The 20,741-nt window shown below is 43.7% G+C and overlaps 1 protein-coding gene across 2 annotated transcripts; it reads right to left on the bottom strand.

Moving 5' to 3' along the window:
- Positions 1-7,812: 7,812 nt before the first annotated feature.
- LOC125155349 (T-cell surface glycoprotein CD1a-like) lies at positions 7,813-13,867 on the bottom strand. 2 transcript variants are annotated; one of them, XM_047840599.1, is made up of 6 exons: positions 13,742-13,867; positions 12,922-13,188; positions 11,956-12,234; positions 11,479-11,757; positions 11,061-11,151; positions 7,813-10,916 (listed from the first exon to the last, which is right to left on the bottom strand). In XM_047840599.1, the coding sequence occupies exons 1-6, from the start codon at positions 13,800-13,802 to the stop codon at positions 10,871-10,873; spliced, it is 1,023 nt and encodes a 340-aa protein (XP_047696555.1). In that variant the 5' UTR covers positions 13,803-13,867; the 3' UTR covers positions 7,813-10,870. The 2 variants fall into 2 exon arrangements, with proteins under 2 accessions (XP_047696555.1, XP_047696556.1); XM_047840600.1 differs by having other exon boundaries at positions 12,922-13,210; positions 13,742-13,863.
- Between the last annotated feature and the right edge of the window lie 6,874 nt (positions 13,868-20,741).

Below are 20,741 nucleotides of genomic sequence, written 5' to 3' on the forward strand. Positions count from 1 at the left end.
TGCACAGAGCAAGCAAGTTCCCTGGCAGGAACTGGTTCCCTTTGGGATTTTGGCTGGGGGATGGGCGAGGGAGATGGCGCTGGCGAGTGCCTTTGTTCCCCGCCAAACAGCTCTGTCGTCCTGGGGCTCAGCAACTCTCCCTCCCTTTGTCCTCCAGCCTTCCCGCTTTCCGAGCAGAGCTGTTAACTTATGACCTCCCAGATGCTAAGTCGCGCTTGCTGTCGGAACACACTCCGTCTGGCCAGGGCTCATTCCAACAAGTGCCCTCCTCAATGCCCATCACCCACTTTCCCCTCTCCCCCACCCCCTCATCCACCCTCAGTTCTCTGTATTTAAGAGTCTCTTGTAGTTTGCCTCCCTCCCTCTTTGTTTATAACTATTTTTTCCCCTTTCCTCTCCCATGGTCTTCTGTTAAGTTTCTCCGGTTCCACATATGAGTGAAAACATATGATATATGTCCTTCTCTGCCTGACTTATTTCACTCAGCATAATACCTTCCAGTTTATCCACGTTGCTACAAATGGCAGGATTTCATTCTTTCTCATTGCCAAGTAGTATTCCATTGTATATATAAACCACATCTCTTTATCCATTCATCAATTGATAGACATTTAGGCTCTTTCCATAACTTGGTTATTGTTGAAAGTGCTGCTATAAACATTGGGGTACAAGTGCCCCTATGCATCAGCACTCCTGTATCCCTTGGGCAAATTCCTAGTAGTGCTATTGCTGGGTCATAGAGTAGTTCTATTTTCATTTTTTTGAGGAACCTCCACACTGTTTTCCAGAGCGGCTGCACCAGTTTGCATTCCCACCAAGAGTGCAAGAGGGTTCCTGTTTCTCCACATCCTCTCCAGCATCTATAGTCTCCTGACTTGTTCATTTTAGCCACTCTGACCAGTGTGAGGTGGTATCTCAGTGAGAATTTGATTTGTATTTCCCTGATGAAGAGTGACATTGAGCATCATTTCATGTGCCTGTTGGCTATCTGGATGTGTTCTTTGGAAAAGTGTCTATTCATGTCTTTGGTGCATTTCTTTGTGTCTTCTTCAATTTCCTTCATAAGCTTTCTATAGTTTTCAGCATACAGATCTTTTACATCTTTGGTTAGGTTTATTCATAGGTATTTTATGGCTCTTGGTGCAATTGTTGTAAATGGGATCAGTTTATCTCTCTTTCTGTTGCTCATTCTTGGTGTATAAAAATGCAGCCAATTTCTGTATATTGATTTTGTACGCTGTGACTTTGCTGAATTCATGTATCAGGTTCTAGGAGTATTTTTGTGGAGTCTTTCAGGTTTTCCATGTACAGTATCATGTCATTTGCAAAGAGTGAAAGTTTGACTTCTTTGCCAATTTTGATGCCTTTTATTTCATTTTGTGTCTGACTGCTGATGCTAGCTAGGACTTCCAACACTAAGTTAAACAACAGCGGTGAGAGTGGACATCCTTGTCGTGTTCCTGATCTCTGGGGAAAAGCTCTGTTTTTCCCCACTGAGGATGATATTATCTGTGGGCTTTTCATATATGGCTTTTTAAAGTATTTTTTAAGTATTTTTTAAGATGTTTTAAGTATGTTCCTTCTATCCCGACTTTCTTGAAGGTTTTTATTAAGAAAAATGTGTTTTGTCAAATGTTTTTCTACATCTATTGACAGGATCATATGGTTCTTATCCCTTCTTTTATTAATGTGATGTATTAATTTGCAAATATTGATTTGCAAATATTGAACCAGCCCTGTGGCCCAGGAATGAATCCCACTTGATCATGGTGAATAATTCTTTTTACATGAGGTTGAATTCAATTTGCTAGTATCTTGTTGAGAATTTTTGCATCCATGTTTATCTTTTAAAAAGCATTCTTTTAAAAACCGGACACCTATAGAATCCAGCTTCCCTTTTTATTATTATTAATTATTATCATCATTATTATTATTTGGATCTGGCTTATTTAGCAAGCAGACCAAAACACATGTAGGATCTCATTTCCTTTCATATTTTATTTTTGGAATTTTTCTTAATACAGCCATTACTCACAGAAGCAGAAATACTATATTCTTCATTAACAAAAAAAAAAACAGTGACCCCGACTAAATGACAAGATGGAAGAATTCACCCCAAAAGAAAGAACAGGAAGAAGTTACAGCTGAGTATTAAATCAATACAGATACAAGTAAGTCGTGGAACAAGAATTTAAAACAATAATCATAAAAATTCTGCCTGGGCTTGAGAAATTATAGATGACACCAGAGAGTCCCTTACTGCAGAGATAAAAGAACTAAAATCTATTTAGGAGGAAATTTTTAAGTGATATAACTGAGATGTGAAGCTAAATGGATGCAATGACAATGAGGATAGATGATGCAGAGGAAGAAATAAGCAAAATAGAAGATAAAATTATGGGAAATAATGAAGCTGAAAGAAAGTGGGAAATAAAGGTATAATATCACAAATGTATACTTAGAGATCTCAGGAACTCCTTAAAGCATAATAACATTCATATCATAAGAGTCCCAGAAGATGAGAAAAAAAATGAGCACAAGGTTCATTTGACCAAATTATAGCTGAAAAATTCCCTAATCTAGTGGAGGAAATAGACATTAAAATTCAAGAAGTACAGGGAATTCCCATTAAATTCAACAAACCTGGCCATCACCAAGACATAGTCAAACTTACAGAATACACAGATAATAAAAGAATCTTAAAAGAAGCAAGAGAAAAAAAACTCCTTAACCTATAAGGAAAAGAGAGTAGGTTTGTAGCAGATCTGTACACACAAATGTGGTGGGCCAGAAGAGAGTAGCAGGATATATTCAACGTGCTGAATCAGAAAAATACGCAGCCAAGAATACTTTATCTAGCAAGGCTGTGGTTCAGAATAGAAGGAGACATAAAGAGTTTCCCAGACAAAGACTCAAAGATTCATGATCACTAAACCAGCCCTGCTAGAAATATTAAAGGAGACACTTAGAGTGGGGTGAAAGAGCAAGCAACAAAGACTAGAAAGGAACAGAGAACATCATCAGAAACACCAACCTTATAGATAACACAATGGCACTAAATTCATACCTATCAATAATTACTATGAATGTAAATAGAATAATGTTCCAATCAAAAGACATAGGTTATCAGAATGGATACAAAACAAGACCCATTTATATGCTGCCTATAAGAGACTCATTTAAGACCTAAAGACACCTGCAGATTTGTCACAGACTTTGAGTCTGGAGTTCTCTCTTGTCCAGCAGGAGAGCGGATACAGATTTGAATATGAGAGAGGCTAATGTCCAGGAGGAGAAAAGAGCCCCAAGTAATGGTCCTTGCTCCATAGTTAGTAGGATCAGAAGACTTACATACATCATGGATGTGCAGAAAGAGACAATAAAACACTGATCATTAACTCATGTGTGTGAGAGAAAGGGGGTCTCAAAGCTATGCAGTGTTAGGGGTTAGGGTCAATACAAATCAAAGTCCCATCGCTAAGCACATAGCCATTTACCACAGGCACCAGACACTGTGTCTACTTATCTTAACTTTTCTAAAGGCGAAGACATATAGAGCATGCTACCTCAAGTTTAACAAGGCATTTTTCTTGCTAACTGGTTCTGGGTGTTTTTGCCCTGCTGCGGTGGCTTTCTGCCTCTACCTGCTCTCAGTCACTTTTGTCCTGTGGAGGGGCTTTCCTCTCTATACTTTGTTCTACACTAAGGTGCTTTTGCCTTGTGGCAGCTTTCTGCCTAAGCACATTAATGGAAAAAAGGATAAGAACCGTACAACCGTCTCAATAGATGCAGTAAAAGCATTTGACAAATTGCAACATCCATTCATGATAACAACCTTCAAAAAAGTAGTGATAGAGGGAACATACCTCAACATCATAAAGGCTGTATATCAAAGACCCATAGCTAATATCATCCACAGTGGGGAAAAACTAAGAACTTTTCCTCTACGGTCAGGTTCAAGATAGGGATATCCACCCTCACCATTACAATTTAATCTAGTAGTGGAAGTCTTATCCTCAGCAATCAGACAACAACAAAAAAATAATAATAAAAGGCATCTAAATCATCCACAAAAAATTCCAACTGTCACTATTTGCAGACTACATGATACTCTATGTAAAAAAAAAAAACCCAAAAGACTCCACCAAAAATTTGCTAGAACTGATACATGAATTCAGCAAAGTTCCAGGATATAAAGTCAATGTACAGAAATATGATGCATTTCTATATTCCAATAACAAAGCACAGAAATAGAAATCAAGGAATTGATCCCATTTACAATTGCACCAAAACCCATAAGATACCTAAGAAGAAACCTAACAAAAGAGGTAAACAATCTGTTCTCTAAAAACAATAGAACACTTATAAAAGATATTGAATGGGGCACAAATAAATAGGGAAATATTTCATACTCATGCATTAGAAGAACATTTTTTAAATGTCTATACCACCCAAAGCAATCTACATATTTCATGCAATCCCTATCAAAATACCACCAGCATTTTTCACAGAGCTAGAACAATCAATCTTAACATGTGTGTGGAACCACAAAAGACCCTGAATAGCCAAAATACTTTTGAAAAAGAAAAGCAAACTGGAGGCATCATGACACTGAACTTCAAACTATATTTACAAATCTGTAGTCATCAAGACAGGAAGCTACTGGCACGAAAACAGACACATAGATCAATGGAACAATTAGAAAACCCACAACTATACGGTCAACTAAAGTTCAACAGAGCAAGAAGGAATATCCAATGGAAAAATGTCTCTTCAACACACACTGTTGGGAAAACAGGACAGCAACATGTAGAACAATGATACTGAACCACTTTCTTACACCATACATAAAAATAAATTTGAAATGGATGAAACACCCAAATTTAGGAGAAGAAACTATCACATGCTAGAGGAGAACACAGGCAGCAACCTCTTTGACATTGGTTATAGCAACTTCTTACTAGACATGTTGCTGGAGGCAAGGGAAACAAAAGCTAACATAAACTATTGGGACTTGATCAAGATAAGAAGTTTCTGTACACTCAAGGAAACTATCAACTAAAACTGAGAACAGCCTAAGGAATGGTGCTGAGGTCCAGCCCCAGCAGGTCCAGGGGTTCCCGAAGGATGAACAGCATTGGCAAAAATAACAAATGGACACAGACAACAGCAGTGTGTTAGACTGGCCACTTTATTGTGGCAAACGTGGCATCATATTTGTTAACAATTTCCTTGTAGCGTGCGTCATCTGTGTTTCTCGACATTACCTAATTCTAAAAGTGTTCCTTTATATAATCACCCATTAAGGGATAACATAGTTATTTTCTTGAAACGTTCCCTCCTGCCCTTTGCTTATTGATTGATTTTTTCATACTACTTTCATTATGTATCTATGTTTATTTATAGTTTATAAAGCGTTTGCTTCGCTATTTTCATGAAAGGTCATCTAGCTCTCAACACCTCAAGTGGAACATTTACAGGGACATGACTTCTTAATTGTTCCTTTGAACCATTTGCAGTACAAGGAACAAAAGTATTCACTTTGGTCTGGGGTGCCGGGAGGAAACCAAGAGGGCCCTGGGAACCCACATTTCATGTGCTCCCAGAGAGACAATGTATATCTAGGAACTAATGAACCATTCTGTACCTTAACCCACCAGGTCCAGTTATGCTCTGGAATGCCTCCTGGGGGCCAAGTGGGCCTAGGGGTTGGAGTAACTTGTATCCATAGATACATTCCTTTGTTGCCGGATTGGGGTTTCAAACCCATTTGCCCCCCTCCTTGGCTGGGAAATATATGGCTCTATCCTTCCTTTAGATAGGGGATGGGCAGGCAGGGGTGGCACTGACTGGATATAAGGTTTCATTATCCATCTTCGGATTCTCATGGTTTTTCCCTCATCCCCAGAAAATATCCCCGAGTTTGCCCCCAAGGCTTTATTTTGAATCATCAATGCCAATTGGACCATGGGGATGGCCATGATGAGTAACAGGAGGGATACCAGTAGCTTCCCGTTTGGAGGGTCGCTGTGCATTGCCCTTCCACCAACCACCCGGGTTGTGCCATCAGGAAAGCTGTATGGGTTGGCTCCTGGCAGAATGGGAGAAGATATTTGCAAATTACATAACTGATAAAGGGTTAGTATCCAAAATCTATAAAGAACTTATCAAACTAAACACCCAAGAAACAAATAATTCAGTTAAGGAATGGAAAAGGCATGAATAGTCATTTTTCCAAAGAAGACATCCAGATATCTAACAGACACATGAAAAGGTGCTCAAAGTCACTCATCATCAGGGAAATATGAATCAAAATACCTCACAGCTATCAGAATGACCAAAATTAATAACACAGGAAACAACAGATGTTGGCAAGGATGAAGAGAAAGGGGAACCCTCTGACACTGCTGATGGGAACGCAAACTGGCCCACACTATGGAAAACAGTGTGGAGGTTTCTCAAAAAGTTAACAATGGAACTACGCTATGATCCAGCAATTGTGCAACTAGGTATTTACCCAAAGGATACAAAAATACAGATTCAAAGGGGTACATGCACCCCGATATTTATAGCAGCATTTTCAACAATAGCCAAACTGAGGAAAGAGCCCAAATGTCCATTGACTGATGAATGGATAAAGAAGACATGGTGTGTGTGTGTGTGTGTGTGTGTGTGTGTGTGTGTGTGTGTGATGGAGTATTACTCAGCCATCAAAAAGAATGAAATTTTGCCATTTACAGTGACATGGGTGGAGCTAGGGCGTATTATGCTAAGCGAATAAGTCAGGCAGAGAAAGACAAATACCATCTGATTTCACTCATATGTGGAATGTAGGAAACAAAACACAATAACTTATGGGAGGGAGACAAAGGAGAGAGAGAAGGAGGCAAACCGTAAGAGCCTCTTAACAAGAGAACAAACTGAAGGATGGTGGAGGGCGGTGGATGGGGGGATGGGCTAAATGGGTGATGAGTATTAAGGAGGGCACTTGTGATGAGCACTGGGTATTGTGTATAAGGATGCATCACTAAATTCTACTACTGAAACCAATATGACACCATATGTTAACTAACTACAATTTAAATAAAAATTTGGAGAAAAAAATAAAGAAATAAAATCTCTCTCAGGCATATCATTTCTCTCCTTTTCACTTACCGCTCTTGCTGTTATGTTGTACTGTTCTTTCATTTGGGGACATATACCTCTGTCCCCTCATTTTCTCCAAGTCCCTGGGTCTGTCTCTGTGTGATAGGAAAGTTAACTATGTCTCCTGCTCCTGAAAGGAGTGGCCTTATGAAGAAAAGTTCCTGTCATGACCCGCAGCGTAGTGTCCCTGTTCACCAGGACCTGGTACTTCAGGGGTGTCTCTCTCGTGTGTGTGCGTGTGCCCTGCTGTGGTGGATGATCTATTTGTCCTTCAGTCAATCATCTGCAATGGCTGTTCTTGCCTGTTGTGGGCAGGGTTTGGTCCCTGTGTTGTTAGAGAGCCATTCTGGGGCCGCCTTGGGCTCATGTGGTGCATGCAGCATTTTGGAAGGAAAATGCAGAATTGATCAAGAACACATTAATTGAAACAGATTATGAAAATTAATATTTTATTTACATTGATCCATGTTTAAATACTTTTAATTGTTGTCCAATATATTCTGGGTTTTTTTTAATGTTTATTATTTTTGAGAGAGAGGGACAGAGCGTGAGAGGAAGAGGACCAGAGAGAGAGGGAGACACAGAATATGAAGCAGGCTCCAGGCAATGAGTGAGGTCAGCACAGAGTCCAATGCAGGGTTCAAACCCACAAACCATGAGATCATGACCTGAGCCAAAGTCCAATATGCAACTGACTGAGCCACCCAGGCATCCCGCTCCGTTTCTTTTAAAAACATAAAATGAAGTACCATTTGATGTTCGGTGTGTGTGTTCATGGTGACATGAGGCCCACAATCCCACTAGTTAGCACAGCCACCACCTCACGTCTGGATCCTCTGCTCTTTCTATTCTTTTCTTTTTCATTCTTGTGTTGAGAACACTTTAGATCCTACTTTCCAGGAAAATTTCATGTATACAATTTCTCTGCCTTCTTGCATGAAGGTGTTATCCTCAGCCTTGCTTCTCGTATGCTGAAAAATGGGTCATAGTTTCACACTTCATACCCCAACCTTCTTATCCAGGACAAGAGAGAGCATCTCATTGCCTGCCATTGACCACAAGAATCAGAACACCTGTAACCTGAGCCATCTGGAGCCAGTGCCCATCACTCTGGGCAAGGATAAGTGGCTTCTGTCTGATGATTGGCCAAACTGGAAGTTAATGTCCATCTTTCATCCCATCACATTGTCAAGGATGCTTTCTCCTGATGGACTCGGGCTGATAAGAGTCCAGGGCTACACATGAGAGTGGAGTCAACCAACCAAAAGCCACAAGGTGGCCATGAGAGGGTGACAAAGTAGACTGGACCCTAGAGAAGTAGGCCAACAGTCCAATCTAGAAGAGAAGTTTGGAAAAGTCCCATGATTTTCTCTCTCCCTACCGATGTTTTTCACCTTTGCCACCTCTCCCATCTTAACATTATTATTCCAGAAATGTCCACATGTGCAACAGTGGGAGTCTGCACTTGGATCCCTCTGAATGTTCTTCTGCCCTGAGCCTCTCCTCTCAGACCCTGAACAAATTGCAGCTAAGTCCCTTTCCCCTAATTAAACCCAGAAAATTCCTGTACTAAGAAACTATTTAGAAACAACAATTAAAATCTTAAAAAATCAAGAAAGCAAAATTTTCAAGCCCCAAAGACTATAATGACCTTTTCCTCCCCACTACCTTATACTCCAAATGTCCCTGCTGCATGGTCAGGGCTTGAGAAATGTTTATTGAGTGAATTAATGAAATCTACAGTAACTGAAGTCTGTCCATGGATGTTTCCACTGCCTTTGGGGTCATAAGTCACAAAGAGTCCATGTTCATTATTCACGGAGTCTGTCTGTGCAGATTGGTCTTCCTACTGGCATTGATTGGTAACCCCAGACACATGTGCTCATTGATGTTCATGGACACATAGAGTGGCCGACATGTGTCACACACCCCACATGTTCCCCGGTGAGGATGAACCAGGTACCGCTCTGCCTTCCTGTGTGAATTCCCACACTGCAAACATGTGTCCTATTCATGATCCATTTGCCACACTTTCTGCATTTACATGCTCTTTCTTGGTGATTTTGTATTTAAAATGACCCTGAAGCCCAGAGCTACAAGGAGCATGGGTGGTCCTAAGCACAGAAGGCGGGATGTGCCTCACAGACAAAAACACCTGTGTGGGTAAGGCTCACTCAGGCTCACAAGGCAGTTGTGGGCCATGAGGTCAGTGGCAATGAATCAACAATGCAAAAATCCAGGAAAATGAACAGGAAATTTGTGACGTCCATGTGGAGCCACTCCAGAAAGTGCTAAAGTCATATTTAGGACACGATGATGACATAACAGTAAAGGAGCTATATTCATGGAGGCATGAGATGGTGACCATTTCTTGCTTGTTTCTAAGAGGATCATGGGCAGCAGAGCTGTGAGACTGAAAGCCAAAGACACTGGTGACCACAGTACCCAAGGCTGGAAATGTGAAACACTTCTGAGCTGGCATTTCAGTATAGGTAAATAAAGCATATATACATACATATATATATATATATATATATATATATATATATATATGCTGTCTTTAAACAAAAACAACAAAAACACACATGAAACAAGGCTGTGTATTCATCAAGGGGCAAAAGCTCCAAGATCTGTAACCCTGTATTTCCCCCAGGAATAACAGCTCATGTGGCTGACTCTGTGCCCTCAGCGACTGTAACACAGAAGCCACGAATGTGAGGATGCTCTGTATGCCCTCTCCCTGCCAGACCCCCGTTCTTTCCTGAGCACAACACTCTTGTTCTCTTTTCTGGGCCCACTCGTTTCCCTCCAAGGACACACTCACAGCGCTACCTCTCGGGCATCGTATTTTATGCACCTGTAAATCCCCTGCTGATTTTCTTAAAAAGAAAATTGTGATGCAGTGAGCCCCAAGCCCCTATATTGCCAACAAACCCCAAGGTGACGTCTCTGCTGCTGTCCTGAGGGCCTCAAACACCCAGGACCTGCATCTGCCCTCCTCCTTTCATCCACAACAGGTCCACTCCAACAGGTGTCTGGTTTAAATAATAGAAATATCCACAGACAAAACTATGTTCTCCTCAGGGGTTCAGAGATGTCACCAAGGAACCATGAAGGTATCAAGTCTCGAGGAAAAATGAGAAGACCTTTCACAAAAAGAGCATCAAACATCTCAACCACCACAAACATGACAAGAATCACGAGAAAAAGAAAAAAGTATAAAATTGGCATAAATTCAACACAGGTATTTGTTGAGGACATATTCCATGCAGGTGAGACTCTTTGCCAAGGATACAAATATTAAAAAGACATGGACTTTGCCCACAAAATGTCTACGAATTAGAAGGGAAAATGGACCTAACTGCTTGGTCACAAAGGATGGGAAGGGAGGCATACATTTCCAAAAAGAAACTAAAGGTGGTGTGAAACTCTCACAAAGCACAGACTCCTTCCACTTGTGAATCGGGGAGGGCTCCCAGGAGGAAATGACATCTGTTGCCTGTGACCCAGGGAGGTACTCAGACTTCATTTTACTTTGAGAGAATTTTGAGCTTTAAGTCCCAGAAAGAGGTGAGAATAACACATCCCACTAAATGACACTCAGCTGATATTGACAACTGATCATTGAGCAGAAAGGAAAGACAAAAGTTGCACACAGAGACTTGCAAATCCATCACCACTGAGCTGGGTTTAGGTAAGTGCTGGAACCGGGGCTGCAGGGATCTTACTCCAAAGGAAGGCCAGTGCACTGATGTCTCCAGTGTGATTTCCTGGGAGGAACAGATTGGAAATGATCTGCAGCAGGTGGAGGTGAGGACTCCAGGGGGAGGGACATGGATTTGGAGGAGGGCTGAGGACAGACAGGAAGGTGGGGACACAGTTGGGAAAGAGCAGGAAGGTGGTTTCAGACTTACCAGCGCTTCCAGAGCCAGAACGCAAGACCTGCCAGAAGCACCAGGGGCACGACCACCACCAGTAATACCAAGCCCACGGGGCGGTGCTGCTCTGTGGGTTCGGTACACAGAGGGTGTCAATTCCCATCCATCTTGGGTTCAACTGCACCTTCCTGGTCCTTTTTGCTCCTGTCACCCTCTGCTTCACCAACCACCTTTCCTCTTTCTCCTCTCCCATCCCTGCTCACAGATGGATCCTTCAACCAACCCTCTGCTTCCTGCTACATCTACAGGACCCTCACACCCAGCTCTCCATTTCTTAGGTCACTAAATTTTAGTCCTTTATGATCTGGAGTCCCTAGAATCCCAACTTTGTATCTGTCTCTCCTGCACTGCTGGAGGACCACCCTTTCCTTGCTGGGCACCAGCCCTTTCTCACCCCAGTAGAGGACAATATCCTGGCCTTCTAGACTGCTGTGTCTCACTCGGCAAGACAGGCCGGCTGCCTCCCTGGCTTCCACATCCAAGGATGTCTGAAGATACCATGTCCCATCAGCATGGGGCAAGACGTCGCCTCGCCGGGTGCCCTGTTGCTCCTGGTCACCCCGCATCCACGTCACCCACACTGGCTTTGGGTAGAAGCCAGAGACATGGCACACAAGGAGCAGATGGCCAGGCCCCTGACTGGGGCCAGTGGACAGCCAGGCTTCTGGCCTCACTGCAGAGACAGGACAGGAATTCTCAGACTGAGAGGGAAGATCCTCACATCACTTTAGATACACACATCTTTCCACCTCTAGAAACCCACCACCATCAGCCCTCTCCCTCTTGGCCCATTTTCTCCCTGAGTTTGAGGAAATGTTGCAAGTTTCTGAGTGCAGAGAGAGAATGGTTGGAGAGAGGGAGCAGGACTGACCTTGTCGCTGCAGATCTGTCTTTCCTGCGTCAAGAAGACCCAAGAGGAAACGGGGGCAGATGTCATTGATTTGTGCCTGTGTTCTTACATTGACCACATGGTACTGATTGAAGACTGTGCAGACCTGCTGAGCCCTCCTTCCTCCCTTTGGAGATGGCCACCATGACGTGTTCTGGAAGTTCATGAGATCTGATCCTTGATATGCAACCCTCACAAATCCTACTGATGCTTCTCCAAGGTGCAGCTCACAGACTCCTTCCAGCTGGACCTGAAAGGGATCTGGGAAAAGGGGGTATGAGATACAAAAAAGGGGGAGGGAAAGAGATGAGATGTGGTAAATGGAAGCCAGGGACCATGGAAGCAGAAAGAGAAACTGAGGGTATTAGAAGGAACGGGAGAGTTTGGTTTGAGTGAAGGCTTAGAGAGAGGGGGAAATGGTGGTCGCTGGAGACAGAGGAAAAGGTGAATGAGGAAGGAACAAATGTTGGAAGAGAGATGGGAAGGTGTGGGCAGAGGACAGGGAGGGGGTAGCTCTTCCTCAGAAGAGCTGGGATAAAACCGTCTGGGGTGAAAGGAGGGCAGGGGGTACTGAAACACACAGACAGAGGTCACTCAGGGGATTGAATGGAGAAAAAAAGCACATTTCAAGTATCAGTCACAGAGTAAGGGAGAGGAGGATGTCTGGCTGCAGGCCAGGGAATGGGGTGGTCACTGCAGACATTACTGGAGGCCTCAGAGCACAGCCTGAGGTCAAAGAGAGGAGGGGAAGGAACAGAAGACATAAAGCTTTTCGAGAATCAGGGTCTGGCTTCTGCCACCTGAACAGACAGGTGTGATTCAGTTTTACAATGGGGAGTCGAGAGGTTCAGCAGCCAGTGGAGGGTCTACCCAGGAGGAAGAAGGAACTCAAGGTTACACACACACCGACCACCTCCATCCCACCTGCCCTGAGGGACCTGAACTCACATTCAAGCTGCCATTGACTGACGTGGTCCTGAAATACCTGAAGAAATCTAATGGAGTTCGAATGGAATAACTTTTCCAGTTCCATGAAATGCTGATTGCTGAAGTTGCCCCTGGACCAAGGCTGCAGGAAAATGAAAGCTCCGGTCTTGCTGTCCCAGCCATGAGTCTGCAGCTGTCCCAGCCAAGCTGAACCCTGATTTTGTGCCCGGGCACGGTTGTAAAAAGATGCGGTCTGGATGATTCGAAAAGTGATCGGCTCCTGGAAGTCTGTGCCAGAAGAACAGACAGACTGAGGAAGAGGAGGGCAGAGGGAAGGAGAGAGAATCAGCAAAAGGGGCCAGGGAGGGGCACCGAAATCTGGAGGACAGGGAGCCGTAGTTCCCTCTGGAGACACGTGCTGCCCCAGAGCCCCGAGCTTGGCACCCACCATTCAGAAGAGCACAAGGCCCTGGGGTCAGGGAGGCCCAGGGAGGAACCAGGGAGGAACCAGGTGGACATGCCTCACTCCCCAGGGATGTGCTGGGGAACCCACACCATGTGTGCACACGCGCACAGACACCAATGCACACACGGACACACACACTCAGAGTTACACGTGATATGCACACACATAGACACAGACGCAGACACACAGACACCCACCCACACACGTGCACACACGGCAGAAACACACAGAGGTACACACACAGGCACCTATACACACATACACACATATACACACATGCACACATGTACACAACAACATATGTGCACACATGACACACATCACACAAATGTAGACAAACACTCTTGCACCGACCAGGCAGGGCCACATCCTCACCATCGTCACTGTCACCACCTGGGACAAGAACCGTGAGCAACACCAGTTGCAACAACAGCATCTTATGTGCAGATGTTCTTTCTTTCTCTCAGAAAGTGGGTCTTTGGCGTCTGTTCTCACAAACCTCCCCACACGCAGCTCCTCTCTTCTGACTTCCTTCTCAACACACACGCCTGCCCTGAGTCTCCGCGACAATGCAAATGGGCTCCGCCCTCAACCCTGGACACCTACTCAGACTCTCACTTCCCCTCCGGGTCTGACCCTCCTCTCCCGCTTCCAGCTTCTCCCTGTCACCAGCCTCCGTTGTGCTCCCTGAGGCCCTGATTCAGGCCCTGTTCAGGCTGGGGAACAAGTCTCGTGTGGCATGGAAAAGGGACCCTACCTCTCATGCCTTTTCTCCTCATCCAGACAGTAACCCATGAAGACACACGGCTCCCCAGCACCCAACCCTGGACCCTGCTGTCACCCTGTCTCTCCAGTCCTTGGGACACTGCCCAAGAACTTCCTTCATGTCTCACCCTCACCCCAGCCCGTTCACATCTCTGATGTGTCACTGCTTTTGTTAAAAAATAAAATCAACCAGATAAATTTAAAGGTCACCCTCCAGTAATTGGGAAGAAGAGGGGGTCTGATCATGCAGATGACTTCCCCTCCTTGGGGGAGGGAGAGGGCTCATGTGACAGAGGACCTCATTTGTAAATTCCTCACTGATGCATGAAGACTTACATTTCTGGGGGAGGCTGGAACTGCACTTAGGTTAGGTATTAAACAAGGTTTGGGGAGTTGGCCTGGCCCAAACCGTCATTTTGAGCCCGTGGTCCTTTCTTTCGTCCCTCCCTTCCTTTCTTCCTTCCTTCCTTCCTTCCTTCCTTCCTTCCTTCCTTCCTTTTCTTTCTTTCTTTCTTTCTTTCTTTCTTTCTTTCTTTTTTCTTTCTTTCTTTCTTTCTTTCTTTCTTTCTTTCTTTCTTTCTTTTTTAATTTGCATCCAAGTTAGTTAGCATATCGTGCAATAATGATTTCAGGAGTAGAATCCAGTGATTCATCCCCTACATATAACACCCAGTGCTCATCCCAACAAGTGTCTTCCTTAATGTACCTTACCCATTTAGCCCATCTCCCCACTCACAACCCTTCCAGAAATCCTCAGTTTGTTCTCCATATTTAAGAGTCTCTTATGTTTTGTCCCCCTCCTTGTTTTTCTGTTATTTTTGCTTCCCTTCCCTTATGTCCATCTATTTTGTATCTTAAAGTCCTCATATGAGTGAAGTCATATGATATTTGTCTTTCTCTGACTAATTTTGCTTAACCTAATACCCTCTAGTTCCATCCACATAGTTGCAAATGGCAAGATTTCATTCTTTTTGATTGCTAAGTAATACTCCAGTGTGTGTGTGTGTGTGTGTGTGTGTGTGTGTGTATCTCACATCTTCTTTATCCATTCACCCATCGATGGACATTTGGGCTCTTTCCATACTTTGGCTATTGCTGATAATGCTGCTATAAACATTAGGGTGCATGTGCCCCTTTGAAACAGCACACCTGTATCCCTTGGATAAATACCTAGTAGTGCCATTGCTGGGTTGTAGGGTAGTTCTATTTTTAGTTTTCTGAGGAACCTCCATACTGTTTGCCAGAGTGGCTGCACCAGCCTGCATTCTCACCAACAATGCAGAAAAGATCCTCTTTCCCCACATCCTCACCAACAACTGTTGTTGCCTGAGTTGTCAATTTTAGCCATTCTGACATGTGTAAGGTGGTATCTCATTGTGGTTTTGATTTATATTTCCCTGATGATGAGTGATGTTGAGCATTTTTTCATGTATGGGTTGACCATCTGGATGTCTTCCTTGGAGAAGTGTCTATTCATGTCTATTGCCCATTTCTTCACTGGATTATTTGTTTTTTGGGTGTTGAGTTTGAGAAGTTCTTTATAGATTTTGGATCCTAACCCTTTATCTGATATGTCATTCACAAGTACCTTCTCCCATTCCTTCGGTTGCCTTTTAGTTTTGATGATTGTTTCCTTCACTATAGAGAAGCTTTTTATTTTGATGAGGTCCCATAGTTCATTTTTTTATTTGTTTCCATTGCCTTCATAGACATGTTGAGTAAGAAGTTGCTGTAGCCGAGGCCAAAGAGGTTGCTGCCTGTTTTCTCCTTAGGATTTTGATGGTTTCCTGTCTTACGTTTAGCTCTTTCATCAATTTTGGGTTTATTTTTGTGTGTGGTGTAAGAGTGGTCCAGGTTCATTTTTCTGCATGTCTCTGTCCAGTATTCCCAGCATCATTTGCTGAAGAGACTGTCTTTATTCCATTGGATATTCTTTCCTGCTTTGTCAAAGATTAGTTGGCTGTATGTTTGTGGGTCCATTTCTGGGTTCTCTGTTCTGTTCCATTGCTCTGAGTGTCCTTTCTTGTGCCAGTACCATGCTGTCTTGATGATTATAGCTTTGTAATATTGAAGCATGAAGTCCGGGATTGTGATGCCTCCATCTTTGGTTTTCTTTTTCAAGATTGCTTTGGCTATTCGGGGTCTTTTCTGGTTTCATACAAATTTTAGAATTGTTTGTTCTAGCTCTGTGAAGAATGCTGATGTTATTTTGATAGGGTTTGCATTAAATATGTAGATTGTTTGGGTAGTATCCACATTTTAACAATATTTGTTCTTCCAATCCATGAGCATGGAATATTTTTTCATTTTTTCTGTGTCTTCTTCAATTTCCTTCATAAGCTTTCTATAGTTTTCAGTGTACAGATTTTCCACCTCTTTGGTTAGGTTTATTCTTAGGTATTTTACGGTTTTTGGTGCAATTGTAAATGGGATCGATTCCTTCATTTCTCTTTCTGTTGCTTCATTATTGGTATATAGGAATGCAACCAATTTCTGAGCATTGATTTTTGTATCCTGAGACTTTGCTGAATTCATGGATCAGTTCTAGCAGTTTTTGGTGGAATCTTTTGGGTTTTCCATATAGAGTATCATGTGAAGAGTGAACGTTTGACTTTCTCCTTGCTGATTTGGATGCCTTTTATTCCTTTGTGTTGCTGATTGTTGAGGCTAGGACTTCCAATATATGTTGAATAACAGTGAGCCCTTGTTGTTTTTTTTTAAACACTTGCTCTATTTTCTTTTCAGGATTTCCCCATGATTGCCTGTATAACCGTATCAGCAACAACCAGTTCACCATTATTTTTAGGGGAGAATCAGTTGCCATCAGAGACACCACAGAACATTGAAATGTCTGAAGAATACCCCCTCTGTGTGTCTTGCAGTAATATATATTCACTCACCAAACAGTCACTTAGCACCAACCTGGAACCAAGCACCTTGCTCCATGCATGACAATACAGTGTTCACAAAGCAATTGCTTTATTCAAGGAGCTTTTAGTCTACTTGGGAAGAAGAACACATCAGTCATGAACTATATATTTTGGTGTGCTGTCTTCTTTTAATGTGCAGACTCTAGACTAAAACAAGCCTGCTTGAAACAGTATTTACTCAAGCGGTGACCCTTCCTGGTGTTTGCCCTCTCAGAATCTTGACTCAGTGGTTGGCTCAGGTGTTTCTATCCCCACTGGAACTGGATCCCAAATCCAACAGGACCTGGCAAGTGGTAGGCACTCGATGATTATTTCTGAATGATTGAATAATTCAATTCAGACATCAAATTATTCTTAAAGGTTATGGATTATTACTGTGACATAAAGTGTATTAAGTATCAAAAAGTAGTAGTTGTAATCCTACTTGATAAAATGAGAAGATTACACAGTTTTCTGTAGGATACAAGTTTATGTTAATAATCATGAAGTTCACACAGGATCCTAAAGCAAGTCTCCCATTATTTGTAATATGAAACTGAAAGGGCGGGGCTACACCCACCGACTCCATCTTGTTCTGTGTCCTCCACCTTGACCACGCCTCCTCCCCTTGAGTAACCTCCCGCTTACCCATTCAAACTTCCCGATCAAAACACACCCCGCGACCTGCCTAAGGGGACCCCGACCCTTCCCCAGCCAATCGGCCGAGGCCACAACCCTTCCCCAGCCAATCGGCTGAGGCTGCAGCCGTTACTCACCAACTGCCCCTAGACCCCTATAAAACCTTTGTGCTTTTGAAACTCGCTCTCTCTCCCCAGCATTTCACCGCTGCCTCGGTGCAGGTAGGGGATTGAGCTCGAGCTAGCTCGAATAAAGGCTCTTTGCTTTTGCATCAGACTCAGCGCCCTGGTGGTCTTTGGGGATCACGAATTCTGGGCATAACAAAACCATGAGAATTTGTAGCACATGGAGTTAATAGACTGTTCTGGAATCATGTATCCAGCTTCCCTTCTTACTCTTCCTGCTTGAATGAGCTGGCCTTCTGGGACATGCTGACCTTCTACTTCCAGGGTGTTCTTAAGTGTTTAAAGACTCGTAAGTATTTGTTTGTGCTTTATATCATCTGGATAATGTGTTTGGGCTTGTCTTGTTATTTCTTGGTTGACCAGTAAAGAGAAATAATCTCAGGCTAATGAGAGAAAGATCATCTTTTTTGGAAAGTTCTGACAAGAACATAGAAAATTAGAAAGAGCTCACTCCCATACTTCAGATTTTGAAAAGCTGGATGATCAAGATCAATTCTCCTGAATCCATCAGAGCTAAAGGATCAGATCAACTGGTTAACCCAATATCTAAGGAAATACAGACCCACCCAAGAAAATAGAGTATGTAAACCCTCGCTTACTAAAGACAGGTGCCAGAGGCTCCATAAGCCAGAAAGAATAATTCAGCTCCAACTGTTAACAAATGACTGAAGGCTCGTTGAGTACTGGGAGGCCCTGAGAGTCACAGACTTGGGAAATTCACTGTATCTCTAGGCTTTTGTCCATCAAATTCCCAACGCTCCTGACAGGCTGGAGTCCAGGATACAGATCAAGGAACTGCCTTCCTCTGGCACAAGCTTGAGGCCTGACAACAGCGGCAGCATGAGAAGGTCAGAAAGGAGCTTTAACCTGGTGTGGGAAGGGCAGAGAGCCCCACTACTTCAGGGCACAGTGAGCCACTCTGCAGCTGGAGGAAGAGCCAGTGGGGCAAGGGACAGGAACACACCTTGTCCCAGACTAAGAGGCTCCACCAGTTGAGGCAAAATCAGGAACACTCAAAAGGCCCAGTCCCCAAACTGAAACACAAAGCACCTGGCTGAGGAGAAGACTGGGCCAAAGCAGCGGTGGTGTCCCCTTCTCTGTCCCAAGCAGGCCAGCCAGCAGGGAACCAAAGGCAGCTCCTGCTGGTGGGGGGACAAGAGGATGAAGATATCAGAGAGAAAGAATTTCCTTTGCCCTTCAAGTTCCTTCTAGCTGCACTAAAACTCAGGTTGACACGGGGTAGATTAAGAGGAGAAAATCAAATTTAATTGCATATGTATGGGGAATCCACACTGACACGGAATTCTAAAGACAGTGTGGTGACACGAAGCATATGTGAGTTCAGGAGGTGTAGGGGCCTGAAGATACAAAGGAAAGGAAGACCACTGGCAGGACAGTGAGAGGAGAGGTTTGGAAAACAAATAGGTGCCCTATTATGCAGATACGTTTCTTAGGAAAAGAGGAATCTCTGTTAATAGCTCTCTTCCTGCTACAGGCAGGCAGGTGAGGGAGAGGTAAAGACCTTTTCTGGAATTTGCTGGGTTTTGGCTGCTTTTAACTCAAAATAATGCTAAGGGCAAAGTAGCCCATCTGGGGAAGGCCTGCTCTTGGCTCCTATAAAGATAAATCATCCTGAAGCATATCCCAAAGAGAATACTCACAGTGAATAGGAACAAAGCCCTCAGGCCAACACCCCTATCTACAAAGAAAGAAAGGAGAGAGGGGAGAGGGCTGTGAAAGCAGCAGCCGACACAAACCCAGGCCCCTAGATGAGACAGACTGAACCCCCTCCACCACACTGAACAAAAGAACAGGCACACACATTTCCATTCCAAAAAATATATATCCTAATTACCTCTGCGTCTTAGCCTACTGACATGTCTGCATTTTGATCAAAAATTATTAAACACATGCAAATAAGAACGAGGGGGCGGTGCCCCCAGGCCCCTAAAACAGTCCACACTTGCCCTCTGAGTCCCTGTGCCCACAGGAGAGCAACAGTTAGCACATTCAACAACAACAAAAAACCACAACGGTGACAAGAAACTCCGTGACAGGTTGAGTGATAAAGACTTCAAAGAAAGGAGAAGTTTTCTATTTTAAGGCCTTGGAAAGCACTTTTCTTCCTGCTGTTTAAGTAGGAGGCCTCCCATTTGCTTTTTGCACTGGACCCTGTAAATTATAAGCCTCCAAAAATTTACAGCCATGAGTGTAGTGTGGGGAGAGTGGAGGGGCTCGGGTCTGGTGTGGGTTTGGGCAGGAAGGAGAACGAAGAATGATTAAGGAAACGAGGAATGTCATTTTGGGACCAAAGTGTTGGGACCTGGGCAGAGACACCAATGGTCATAACAGATGCAGAAGGAGAAGGGGGCCAGAAGACAGACTGTCAGCAAAAAGATTTAGGGGTCCCTGTGGGCAAAAAGACAAAACATAGCTTTCCTGACACAAGAAAAGTCATTTTAGGCCCCCAGCCATCCTGTAAAAGAAGGTAAGAACAGCCACTATCAGGCCAGGAGATAGCCTAATCCTATCACAAGAAATCAGTGGTAAATTTCCCAGACCTTCAAAAGTCAAGACTGACCTGACACACGCTCTTGAGTTATCTTCGTAGGATGTGAACTCCTCAGAGCACCCAGATGCTGGAAGCTACTGGAGCCAGGGAATCGGTAATGCCCACTCCTGCTGGCCTCATGACTGACCTGAACTCTGTCACCTTCAGATGACTTTTGCCCCAGTACCATGCTGAATTCCCCATTGCACAACCCCCTTCATGAGAATGTGTGCATCACCCTCATTTAGAACTTCCTCAATTTTGTTGTTAGGGTAAGCACTGCTTTGGGAAATCTCCCCAGCGTTCTCCTTACTTGTCGCAAGTAA

The sequence above is a fragment of the Prionailurus viverrinus genome, chromosome F1 (genome assembly GCF_022837055.1).
Source record: "Prionailurus viverrinus isolate Anna chromosome F1, UM_Priviv_1.0, whole genome shotgun sequence".
NCBI lineage: Eukaryota > Metazoa > Chordata > Mammalia > Carnivora > Felidae > Prionailurus > Prionailurus viverrinus.

What these genes read in the sequence shown, in the direction of transcription:
- LOC125155349 (XM_047840599.1), bottom strand. Translation starts at nt 13,802, where the DNA reads ATGCTGTTGTTGCAACTGGTGTTGCTCACGGTTCTTGTCCCAGGTGGT. An exon ending in CAGTCAATGGCAGCTTGAAT is followed by an intron (nt 12,235 to 12,921) that starts GTGAGTTCAGGT and finishes CCCTTTTCCCAG; the next exon opens with ATCCCTTTCAGGTCCAGCTG. An exon ending in TTCTGGCTCTGGAAGCGCTG is followed by an intron (nt 10,917 to 11,060) that starts GTAAGTCTGAAA and finishes TGTTCCTCCCAG; the next exon opens with GAAATCACACTGGAGACATC.